General features: G+C 41.6%; 1 protein-coding gene across 9 annotated transcripts in view; it reads right to left on the bottom strand.

Moving 5' to 3' along the window:
- Positions 1-13,083, bottom strand: part of ANKRD44 (ankyrin repeat domain 44) — a 312,052-nt gene that overhangs the window by 174,603 nt on the left and 124,366 nt on the right. For all 9 annotated transcript variants that reach the window (XM_027563508.1, XM_027563498.1, XM_027563489.1 and 6 more), the window contains exon 2: positions 11,566-11,649. In XM_027563508.1, coding sequence (XP_027419309.1) covers positions 11,566-11,649 — 84 coding nt within the window. The remainder of the gene's footprint in view (positions 1-11,565; positions 11,650-13,083) is intronic.

Consider the following 13,083-nt stretch of genomic DNA (forward strand, 5'->3'; position numbering starts at 1 on the left):
CCTCAAACTCTTTTTTTGGAGATAATGTGAACTGAATAAGAAAATGTGAGGAAGTACATGGGATGTCAGCTCTAATGCTACACCTCTAGCAGGTATTTAATCAATATTTGGTGAATGGATGAATGTATATGAGGTTGCCTTACAGTAAGATTTTATAAATGATGTACTTTTTTGTACTCAGAGCATTTCCCAGGTCACAGAATTCTTTCAAAGGTCATGGTTAGCCCCGACATCTCTCTCATAATAAACAATTATTTTTAGCCAACCATCTAATGAGGTTCTAAGACAATACATAAGCCATCGTGTCCTTAGTGGAAGTGTCCTTGGGGTTGGGGGGTGGGATTCCCTTCTTCCACCTTTCTAAAGCTATCTGAATTGGGATGTGATGGCTGGATCTCAAGCAGACATTCTGGACAATGAGATAGAAGCCACCTACCAAGGATGGCAGCACAAAAAGAGACAAAGGCTGGATCTTACCATCACTGAGCACAGGCATACCTCATTTTATTGCACTTTGCTTTACTGCATTTTGCAGATACTGAGGTTTGACTTTTTTTTTGCTTTGTTTTTTACAAATTGAAGGTTTGTGGCAACTTTGAGTTGAGCAAGTCTACCAGTACCTTTTTTCCAACTGCATTTGCCCGCTTCATGTCTCTGTGTCACATTTTGGCAATTCTCACAATATTCTGAAGTTTGCCATTATTTTTCTACGTGTAATGGTGATCTGTGATCAGTGACCTTTGATGTTACTATTGCAAAATGATTATGACTCACTGAAGGCTCAGAAGATGGTTACCTGTTTTTTAGCAATAAAGTATTAAGGTATGCTGGGTGGCTCAGACATTAAGGTATTACTGGTGGCTCAGACCAGTAAAGAATTTGCCTGCAATACAGGAGACCAGGGTTCAATCCCTGGGTCTGGAAGATCCCCTGGAGAAGGGAATGGCTACGCACTCCAGTATTCTTTCCTGGAGAATTCCATGGACAGAGGAGCCTGGTGGGCTATAGTCCACGGCATTATAAAGAGTTGGACACGACTGAGCAACTATCACAGTACATTATTAAGGTATGTACATTGCTTTTTAGACATAATGCTATTGCATACTTTACAGACCACAGTGCAATGTAAACATACGTTTTATATGTACTGAGAATCAAAAATTTCATGTGACTTGCTTTACTGTGATACTCTCATTATTGTAATGGTAGGAAACCAAACCCACAATATCTCTGAGCTATGCCTGTACTACGCTAGTCTTGGGTAGCCTACCTCTGAACTTGTACATTGGAAATAAACAAACTTCTATTTTATTCAAAATCACTACATTTTAGTTTTACTAAATGTAAAACTTTTATTTTACTTTTTTAAATTTACTTTTATTTACTACAAGTTACCATTTTCCTTTTATCGGTTTTCTAATGCAGCCAAATCGAATAACATACCAACCAAAATCTGATAAGAAGTTTGTTATCAAACTCACTTAATAGATAAGGAACTGAGCCCAGAGTGGATTAACTGGCTCAACAACACACAGAACCCAAGACTTCTGCCTCAAACCTGAACCCAGTACTCTTTTCCCTAACCATAGTTGCATTTTAGTGTGGCTGATAGGGATTCATCATTGTTCTGCTTAGTTGATCAGTCATATCCAACTCTTTGCAATCCCATGGACTGTAGCCCCACCAGGCTCCTCTGTCCATGGGATTTCCCAAGCAAGAATACTGGAGTGGGTTGCCATTTCCTTCTCCAGGGGGATCTTCCCAAAGTGAAAGTTAAGTCGCTCAGTCATGTCTGACTCCTTGCGACCTCATGGACTGTAGCCTACCAGGCTCCTCTGTCCATGGGATTTTCCAGGCAATAGTACTGGAGTGGACTGCCATTTCCTTTTGCAGAGGATCTTCCCGACCCAGGGATCGAACCTGGGTCTCCTGCATTCTAGACAGACAGTTTACCATCTGAGCCACCAGGGAAGTCCCAGGCTCCTCTGTCCATGGGATTTTCCAGGCAATAGTACTGGAGTGGATTGCCATTTCCTTTTGCAGGGGATCTTCCCAACCCAGGGATCGAACCTGGGTCTCCTGCATTCTAGACAGATGGTTTACCGTCTGAGCCACCAGGGAAGTCCCAGGCTCCTCTGTCCATGGGATTTTCCAGGCAATAGTACTGGAGTGGATGGCCATTTCCTTCTTCAGGGGATCTTCCCAAACCAGGGATCAAACTGGTGTCTCCTGCGTTGCAGGCAGATTCTTTACCACTGAGCCACTGGGGAAGCCCCTTGATATGGATTATGTACCAATAAATAAGGGGCTTCTCTGCTGGCTCAGATGGTAAAGAATCCGCCTGCAATGCAAGTGACCTGGGTTTGATCTCTGGGTTGGGAAGATCCCCTGGAGAAGGGAACGGCTACCTACTCCAGTATTCTTGCCTGGAGAATTCCATGAATAGAGGAGCCTGGCAGGATACGGTGCATGGGATCACAAAGAGTCCGACATGACTGAGTGATTTTCACTTCACCAATAAATAAAGTATATCAAGCAGAAACATACAAAACAGTTTGTTGTGAAAGTGTTATATCAAAAATTCTGATCAGGTGCATATGGGAGGTAGGAAAGCCCAGAAGGAGTTTAGGAAGCGGGCTAAAGGAGAAGGTATACTGTACTGCACTCAGGATGACTTCAGAAAGTAACAGCAACAAATCCACAACTGCCCTAGACTGACTGCCGTGAACAACCGTTCAAGCAGGAAGTTGGCAACTGACTTGATTACAACCACCTATGCACCTCCTGGGGAAAAATCCCATCTATCTCCCAGGCTTCTGTCCTAATTACATAATATACATTTAAGCTCTTTGCATTTCTTCTTTTAAAATCAGTTATATAATATTATGTCTATAAAACTACAATTGGAAAGTCCTCTGGCTATAATAATTATATAGTCAGTTAACATTTGAAACCAAAAGGAATATACCCTTGGTAAAAATAAGGGCTGGCACAGTGAATTCATCTAAAATATATGTTATACCCTTTTAATTTGAGCATATCTTTTAAGAATAATCTGAATATATGGTTCTCTCTGCTCAATTCATTTTAAATGAGTTATCTCTTTTCAACAAAGCTTTAAAATTTTATGATTATAACTACATTCTCATTATAAAAGAAATTAGAAAATAAAGAAGCCCAAAAGTACCTTGAAACTTTCACTGTTTATTCTAACTGAAACTACAAAAATTATTTTTCTGTATCTTATGATATGAAATGTTCCTAAATATAACTAAAAAGACATGAAATTATATGGTATTGCCATCTAGAAGTACTACACAAAAAAGATCTTAATAACCCAGATAACCATGATGGTGTGATCACTCATCTAGAGACAGACATCTTAGAGTGCAAAGTCAAGTGGCTCTTAGGAAGAATCACTACGAACAAAGCTAGTGGAGGCAATGGAATTCCAGCTGATCTAGTTCATATCCTAAAAGATGATGCTATTAAAGTACTGCACTCAGTATGCCAGGAAAACTCAGCATTGGCCACACGGCTGGAAATCGTCAGTTCTCATTCCAATCCCAAAGCAAGACAGTGCCAAACGATGTACAAACTACTGCATAACTGTGTTCATTTCACATGCTAGTAAGGATATGCTCAAAATCCTCCAAGCTAGGCTTCAACAGTACATGAACTGAAAACTTCCAGATGTACAAGCTGGTTTTAGAAAAGGCAGAGGAACCAGAGATCAAATTGCCAACATTTGTTGGATCATACAGAAAGTAAGGGAATTCCAGAAAAACATCTACCTGTCTTACCTGCCTCCTGAGAAACCTGTATGCAGGTCAGGAAGCAACAGTTAGAACCAAACATGGAGCAACGGACTGGTTCCAAATCAGGAAAGAAGTACATCAAGGCTGTATATTGTCACCCTGCTTATTTAACTTCTATGCAGAGTACATCATGTGAAACGCTGGGCTGGATGAAGCACAAGCTGGAATCAAGACTGCTGGGAGAAAAATGAATAACCTGAGACATGCAGATGACACCACCCTTATGGCAGAAAGCGAAGAGGAACTAAAGAGCCTCTTGATGAAAGAGGAGAGTGAAAAAGCTGGCTTAAACCTCAACATTAAGAAAACTAAGATGATGGCATCCAATTCAATCACTTCATGGAAAATAGATGGGGTAAAAGTGGAAGCAGTTGGGAGATTTTATTTTCTTGGGCTCCAAAATCACCTTGGACAGTGACTGCAGCCATGTAATTAAAAGATGCTTGCTCCTTGGAAGGAAAGCTATGACAAACCTAGACAGCATATTAAAAAGCAGAGACATTACTTTGCCGACAGAGTTCATATAGTCAAAGCTATGGTTTTTCCAGTAGTCATGTACAGATGTTAGAGTTGGACCATAAACAAGGCTGAGTGCTGAAGAATTGATGCTTTTGAATTGCGGTGCTGGAGAAGACTCTTGAGAGTCTCTTGGACTGCAAGGAGATCAAATCAGTCAATCCTAAAGGAAATCAACCCTGAATATTCATTGGAAGGACTGATGCTGAAGTTGAAGCTCCAATCCTTTGGCCACCTGATGTGAAGAGCCGAATCATTACAAACGACCCAGATGCTGGGAAAGAATGAGGGCAGCAGGAGAAGGACGCACTGAGCGTCCCCCAGAGGACAATTAAGAATGATGCTAACCAGACCTGCCTTCACACATCGTAAAGGGCTGGGAAGGCACATCACTGCAGCCTGCTCAGAGCCCTCTGGAGTTCATGAATCATTCTCTACAGGACATAGGTCATGGCTTCCAAACCACAGCCCCACATCCTGGGCAGTGGTCCAACAAGGAGCGGAGAATGTGACAGTACTGCCAGGCGGATGCTGAGAGGTGAGCACCTACCCTCAGGACAAAAACACCCGTCCCAGAGCTGTGAAGGGGCCTGCAGTCTATCCACTGGCCAGGGAGCCAGAAGTGCTGTCCACACTTGCAGAACACAGGTCACTGCTCTCCCCAGAACCCTGGGTCGTCTGCTTCAGGACTCTGCTTTGGATTTCCAGATCAGGTGGCCAGAGAAACCTTAACTTCTAAATATTTGCTGATCCACGGTTAGCAAAACGGTGGCCTGCAAGCTGGATTTGGCCCACAGATGTGTTTTCTTTGGCCTAAAAGATGTTGGATCATTTTTTTGGAATAAGCATTGAACAATTTAGAGATTTCCTGTACTTTCTCTTAGAAACTTAAGTCTGGGCCACACCGAGCCTGTATTCTTGTGCAGAAACATTCAGCGAGAGCTGAGCGGGTCATCACCCCCAGTGACAGTATGCCTCCTGACTCCCAGCGGTTGCCTGTAGCCTCCTTACTCCCAGCGGTTCCTGATTTAGGTCTAATTTAGAGGGTCTGTAAAGCTAACAAAATAACTCAGGTCTTTATCTCCATATAAAATTCCTTATTTAAAAAAGAGAAAAAAATCAAGATATATGAAGGTGAAGGAAAATACACCAAAGTCTAGAAGCTTAAAAGCTGTGTTATATAGTTTGTATTTGTCATGTTTTCATGACATGATAGAAAGAAGCTGAGAGAAGTTTAAAAAGGCTGTTAAATTTATCACTCAAAATTCTTTAGGTAGAGTCAGATTACATCCTTCTGGATGGATTCAAAAAATTATTCTATTTTTAAAAGAAACAGTGCACATGTCCAGTTATAAAGTAAATAAGTCATGGGGATGTAATGTACAGCATAGTAACCTTAGTTAAAAATACTGTACTGCACATTTGAAAGTTGCTAAGAAAGTCTATCTTGAAAGTTCTAATCATAAGAAAAAATGTTTTTGTACTATGTATGGTATTTTTTTTTTTTTGTAGGTATGGTAACACACATGAGAACAAGTTACAAATTTACTATTGACAATTTGTCTCATTTATCGGAAAAAACCCTCTCATCAGATAAAAATAATACAGTTTCTTTTTTTCTCACTTAGATCTTGAGATTGGCAGGTCACCATCCCCTGAATTAATGCCCATAGTCAAGATTCACAGCTTTAATGCTTCCTCCACTTTTTTCACTATAAGTACTTTGCAAACATAATGCTAGCTTTTATGTCAAGATGTATTCTAATAGATGCACTCATCATCCCTTCCTACCCTGGAAGTGAAGACAGTAAGCAAAATGCACCAATATATTGGTTTGGCCAAAACGTTTGTTCAGGGTTTTGTAAGATCTTACAGAAAAACCTAAATGAACTTTTTGGCCAACCCAATACCTGGGCCAGATCCTATTATGGCAAATGATAAACATTAATTGCTTGGCAAACTCATTTATTATTTGTATAAAGTAGATGCATTAAAATAATCAACCCAGGGACAACCCAACCGTAAAAAGGCATTTTTAAAACTATTATAACAAAATAAAATTGAATATGCACTGGCAATTAGTTGATACTAAGGAACTATTGCAAATTTTATTTAGTATGACAAAGATTTTGTATGTGTGTGTATTCATATCTGTTACTGCTAGTTTTAAAAAGAAATAAACTCCATGGGTTTGCTATCATGTGGGACTTACAAATCTTAGAATTGTAGTCTTTCACAGTTTTAAGAGACTGTAAACATCACCTAGTCCAGGCATGGAAAGAAGATTTTAATTTACAGGCCAATTTAAATTTCACAGTGCTGTCCCAAGAAGAAATGCGAGTCTGTAAGGCTGAGTGGGGGAAAAAGGTCATGAACCATTAGCAATACTGGCCAAGGACACAAAACAGGAAAGTGAGGCCATGTATGTTACTACTACTGGTCACCTCTAGAATCTCTAGTCTAATGGTCTTTCAAAGAGTTTATTATTTGTTAAGTCAACTCATTACATCTTTAGACAGCTCTATGAAGTTCTTTCTTTTATTTTGGCCTGAAATCTTATTTTCTGCAGCTTACAATGATGTGACATATAAGAAGAGCTCCAGTTTAATTTGACAGTGCTTGAACTATTTCAGATATTTCTCTCATCTTTCCCAAGGCTAAAACATCACCATTCCTCACTGGGCATGGTTCCCTCCCTGTCTTTACCACTTGCCATTGACAAGCCCCAGTTTGTCTCTGTCGTTGTTTCAGTGTGGTATGCAGTAAATGGTCTGCTGATGCCATGTTGTCATAGCATTATCCCAAAAATGTCTTTATTGAGTTCAAGTTTTGGTTTTCAGAATCTCTACATTCATTTAGACTTCAGCTACTCTACTTCAATTTAACCAGTTGGATAAAAGCTTCTAAATCTTTCTATTATCAGCCACATATGGGTCAACTTTAATGGATCTCTCAGAACATATAACTGTCTTCCCACATTTCCAGGCTCTGGCATGCCAGCAACCAGGGAAACCACAGAGAGACTCAGATGACCCTTCCCGATTGTTCTGTGGCTCCTCAAATCCATCTATGAATTTTCAATCTTAGGAAGAGAACTTTTAATCTTACAACTGAGAATGGAGGGCCACTAACTAAGCCAGAACTATCTGGCCACCACTGTCCTTGTTGAAAAATAGGTAGGCTTCCCTGGTGGCTCAGTGGTAAAGAATTAGCCTTCCAATGCAAGAGACATGGGTTTGACCCATGATTCAAGAAGATACCACATGCCACGAAACAACCAAGCCTGTGAGCTGTAACTGTTGAGCCTGTGCCCTGGAGCCCGTGCTATGCAACAAGAGAAGCTACTGCAATGAGAAACGTGCACACCAAAACCAGTGAGTAGCCCCTGCAGCAATGAAGACCCAGCACAGCCAAAAGTAAAAAATAAATAAATTTTTAAAAATTAAAATAGGCAACCACAAATTGGCTCAACATAAGTAATAAAGCAGGTTTAGTCATTCACTCAACATGTGTTGCAAGGACTGAACTGGGCCACTGAGCAAATGAGAATAAGTGACATAGCAGTCATGTCATCAAACACAGTTTCTCAAAAGTAAAACACAGACATAAATAACTCAAGTAAAGTGATCAGTGAGGTACAAAGAGCTAAGGGATTTGGGAGGTGGAAGAGAAGGCAGCAGAAAGGAAGTTGAAAATTAGGCCAACTTAACAGAGGAAGGCGGAGAAAGCAATGGCACCCCACTCCAGTACTTTTGCCTGGAAAATCCCATGGACGGAGGAGCCTGGTAGGCTGCAGTCCATGGGGTCGCTAGAGTCGGACACGACTGAGCGACTTCACTTTCACTTTTCTCTTTCATGCACTGGAGAAGGAAATGGCAACCCACTCCAGTATTCTTGCCTGGAGAATCCCAGGGACAGGTGAGCCTGGTGGGCTGCTGTCTATGGGGTTGCACAGAGTCAGACACGACTGAAGCGACTTAGCAGCAACAGAGGAAGGATCAATAGCAGGCCTGAAAGGACAGGTGGGATCAGAACACTGGAGAAGTGAGAAAAGAAAAAATACCAGGTTGAGTAATGCCGTTTGGTTGATGCATACTGCTACTGGGAAATAAAGTCTGGAAAAACACAAAGAGGCAAAGCTGAATGAGACTCTTCTATCAGGATCAGTCAATCAAAGTGTATTTATACCAAAGAACAGGCAACCCATCAAAAGATACAGAAAGATGAAGATAAAAGAAAGCAAAAAAGTCAGAGCCTAGAGCAGAAAAGAAAAATTAAGTGACTAAATAGGGATAAAGAGAGAAAAGCAAAGGATGAGAAGAGAAGACAAAAACTGTCTTCTCGCTAGCAAGAGGTGCTTCCCTGATTTACTTCCCCTCCTTGACAATGACATGTCTGGGAGAAGCCGCTCTTCTATCCTAAAATGAATCTTTGGGTTTAGATTTCAAATCCAGATTTATCTTCCATCTCCCTATGCCCTTTGTTAACGATCACTTCCCCTAAACTGTCTAATCCACCTCCAGCAGTCACTGTGACTGATTCCGAAGGAATGCCGCCCAAGGAAAACCATTGAAGAGGACAGCTCAGTGTCTGCAACATGCCTGATAACAGAGTAGAGGAGCAAATGATCTTTATACTCCCCTGAGGAAGGGAAAGGGGGATGTGAAGAGGGAGGCTCTAAGAGGTATGAGCGGAGGAAAGTCTGTGGACCCAGAAGAGCCACACGATCAACCTAAGAACTCAGGCTCCTCTTAGGCTTGTTTATTCACTCATTTAACCACTCATTCATTCATTCATTCCTCTCTCTTTATCCCACCCTTCTCTGCTGTCACATCCAACAGCTGCCACACATCTAACAGCAACTACAACACACTTTCCACAGCAGCCTCAGTTCATACCTCACTTCATTAGCCCCTCATGATTAACATAGGCCCCTAAATAGTGTCCCAGATTTTCCATTTCAGAAATACAATATGGTATGATTTCTCACTTGTTGCCTTCTCTGCCACGTTGTAAGCTCACGAGGGAAAGAGCTATCTTTTTAACTGCTGTATCCCCAGGACCTTACACAGGATCCAAACTCAGTAATTAACTGTCAAATTAACAACACACTACACAGACAACTAAGGGGTATCATTTGAATTACCTAAAATTCTCTAAAACCAGAAATTGGTGTAGCCAAGACAGCAACTTGTCCACCAAAGTCACTGTTCTCTGACACTTTGGGGACACAGTTACACTAACTTCCCAACCTCTTCTGTAGTTAGCCGTGGCATGGGATGAGTTCCGGGCAGTGGGATGTGAGTAGACGTGATTATGCCACTGCCGAGCTGTCCCATAAAATCCTCCCAGGCTTTGCTGCCACATTCTTTTTTTCACTTCTTGTTGGGCTGTTGACACACCCCTTGAATGACCTTAGAAGCTACATGCTGATACCTGGGACTCTATGCAGAAAAGAGCCACCCCTCTAATCTGCTCATAAGAGAACTAAACATATCTTATGTTTGAGCCATCTGTGTGTTACAGCAGTTAACCTCCTCTAATGTTTACCAGCTAGCAGCTGTTTGTCACTTTCCTAAGGAGAAATTAAAGGCTTTCAGAGGACAGTACACTCCTTCTTGGTACACAGGACTCACAAAAGTCCTGCTTGTTGATGATTATCAGGGAAGATAGTAACCTTGCCTTGGGCTGGCCTGGGTGTGGCCCACAACACAGAACAGGCTAGATGAATTCTGGTGATGTCAGAACATAGATGATCAACTTGCTTGCCTTGCCTCCTCTCAGAAGTATAGGGCCCCATCGGCCCTAGACAAATGCCCAGTTGCCTTCTCAAGTAGTCTGGCCCTGACCTCATCTGTGCTTACCTGGCAAAAATGTCACAGCACACTGCTCTGCTGCTGTCAGTGCCAGCTGGGGAGAAACTGCCAAGAGCTTTTTCAAAAAGCCACAGCAACCTACATTGCCACAGAGCAATGGGTGGCAGTGATGACTCGCCTTCTGAATAAAACATGTGGCTGAGCGGACAGAGATGCAACCTCAGACAGAATGCATTTCCCGGTGGCAAAGCTCTTCTTGCACCGTAGATGTGTCTGAGTCTGTTGTTTCTCCTGAACACTTGGGACTTCAAAGAGAACTCCTCTCCCTGACAGACTGGAGCATGTAGGTAATTGCATTACATTAAGAGAATTAGTAGCATGTACTATACATAATTGCTTGTTCAATCTAGGTCTAGGAAACTATTAAAAGGATAAATTATTGACTAACTCTTTTCACTTTTCCTCATTGCAGGTTTATGTCAAGAACTTCCAGATTCAGTGGTTCTTAATCTTTAGGGGATCATGAACCCTTTTAAGAGTTTGATGAAATGCCTTGACCCTTTCATTAAACAAAACGTCCAAAAATGCACGCACATATTATGTACGATTTCAGGGTACACACAGGACGCCAAGTTCATCCACTCATCCCAGGTTCATGGACCCTCTAGTGCAGAGGGCAGCAAATTTTCCCTCCAAAGGGCCAGAGAGTAAATATTTTGGGCAGGCCACATACTGTCTCTGTCACAGGTACTCAACTCTGCTCCTGCAGTAGGAAAGCTGTCCTTCCCATGTTCCAAACAAACTTAATGTGTAAATATCAAAATGTGAATTTCATACAATTTTCCTAAGTCACAAAATACTCTTTTTTTTTCATTCTTTTTTCAGCCATTTAAAAAATAAAAACTATTCTTAGCCACTAGCTTGTACAAAACCAGGTGACAAACCATAGTTTGTCAGCTCCTGCTTGTAAGCCATGGGTTCTCTAGAACAAAGTTTCTAACTCTATTTTCACTAGCTTCTAACTGCAAGTTCACATTTCTTCACATTATGAATGCAGGCAGCAAACCTTAGTGTTGGCAGAAATCATAGGCACATTCACGCCACGTTAGAGTGGTGGCAGGTAACACAAAATATTGATCAGGCTCATCATTATTTTTAAATTATGGCCATTATTAGATCTCCTACTGTATCTTGCCATTTATATGTGCTGATAAACACATATATTATTATATGAAAATTTTGATTCAATATAGTTCAAAATAATTGATTTCCATTTGAATCTTATATATTTTATTTAGAGCATTTCAAAACAGAATTCTGAGAAGTGGGCCAGGGCTTTCACCAGACATCAAAAAGGTCCATGGCACAGAAAAGGTGAAGAGGGTCTGGGCAGGCAAAGCCAGAGCATCTCCTACCAGAGCATTCACATCTTCTGTTTTGTGGATGAGCATCCGTATCTCCTCTGGATCACCGCTGAAGATTGCTTGGACCAGTGGTGGCTATAAACACAGGAGAACTGGAATTAGAACCATACTTAAATCATTGGATTGCACTCAGATGCAGATGGCTAGAAGATCTATTCCCCCAAAGTTTATTCAACAGTTATCAATTGGCAGACAAAGATGAATATGGCTCGGGTCCACCCTTGCTCAAAGTGCAGTAGGGGAGTTATTTGCATCAAGAAATAACTATAATACGATTTGAAAGCCATGACAGACAGTCACATCTAATCTAGGGCTATGAGTGTAACACAAAAATCACCACTAGCTGAAAATGTCCTTGGATGGTCCTTAAATTACCTATCAAGAATACTACCAAATCTGTGTTTTTGTGCATAGGGTCCCCTGCCATTCCCCAGCTTCTCACTAGACAATGCTCCCTGGACCTTTTAAACAATTCTGTTCCTAGAGGATGTTAGTGGCCATGTTTCTGGCCTCCTGAACGCTTGCTTTTTTGTCAAAGTTTGGAAAAGCCTTTAAAGCATTCCTCCAACACTTCCCAAAGCTTAGCCAATGAGCACTGAGTGTTTTAGAGGTGATTACCTTCCCATCTATTCAAAGTAAGTGGTATAACGGTGGAGTGGGGAGGAAGAAGGGAGGCATTACTGAACATGTATCATTGAACTCACCTAGATTAAACAAGCCCAGCACGTGGTAGAAGGATTTATAAACTTGATGGAAAGCCAGCTGAAAGAAAAACTGGCTCTGCTTGGGTGGTAGAGTGAGAAGAGTGTCCAGAAAAGCTTCATGGAAGGCACCTTCATGAATGCCTGTGAGTTTGCAAAGAGAAGAAGGATATGGTGGCCAGGGAATCAGAATGTGGAAAGGTGTGGATATGCTAAGAGCCTGATATGTTAGAAATGCTGTCATCAACCTGGTGACCAGGGTGTGGGAGAAAAGAGCAAAAGGGGTGGGCTCTGGGGTTGGTGCTGGGCTCCCCCACCTGGTGAAGGATCCGGTTGAAAGCCAGTTCTGCCACCTGCCAGTTACACGTTGAGCCCATTTGCTATGTGTAATCTGGGGCCAAACATGATCTTTGTTGTCCAACCCATCAAAGGGTTGGTTTTAGGAACAACTGAGATAACATATGAGAAAACCTTCTATAACCCCACATGCTGTATGCTAATTCGCTTCAGTCATGTCTGACTCTTTGCGACTCCATGGACTGTAGCTCACCAGGCTCCTCTGTTTATGGGATTCTCTAGGGAAGAATACTGGAGTGGGTAGCCATACCCTCCTCCAGGGGATCTTCCTGATTCAGGGAAGGAATCCAGGTCTTTTATGTCTCCTGCATTGGCAGGTGGGTTCTTTACCACTAGCACCACATGGGAAGCCATACAACCCTATCCAAATAACAGATGTTTTCACTAAGAAATGTTTATGATGTCAATATGGAGTATTTGACAATTTTTTTTTCAAAGTTTAAAACCTTGG

This window comes from Bos indicus x Bos taurus, chromosome 2 (assembly GCF_003369695.1).
Source record: "Bos indicus x Bos taurus breed Angus x Brahman F1 hybrid chromosome 2, Bos_hybrid_MaternalHap_v2.0, whole genome shotgun sequence".
Taxonomy (NCBI): Eukaryota; Metazoa; Chordata; class Mammalia; order Artiodactyla; family Bovidae; genus Bos; species Bos indicus x Bos taurus.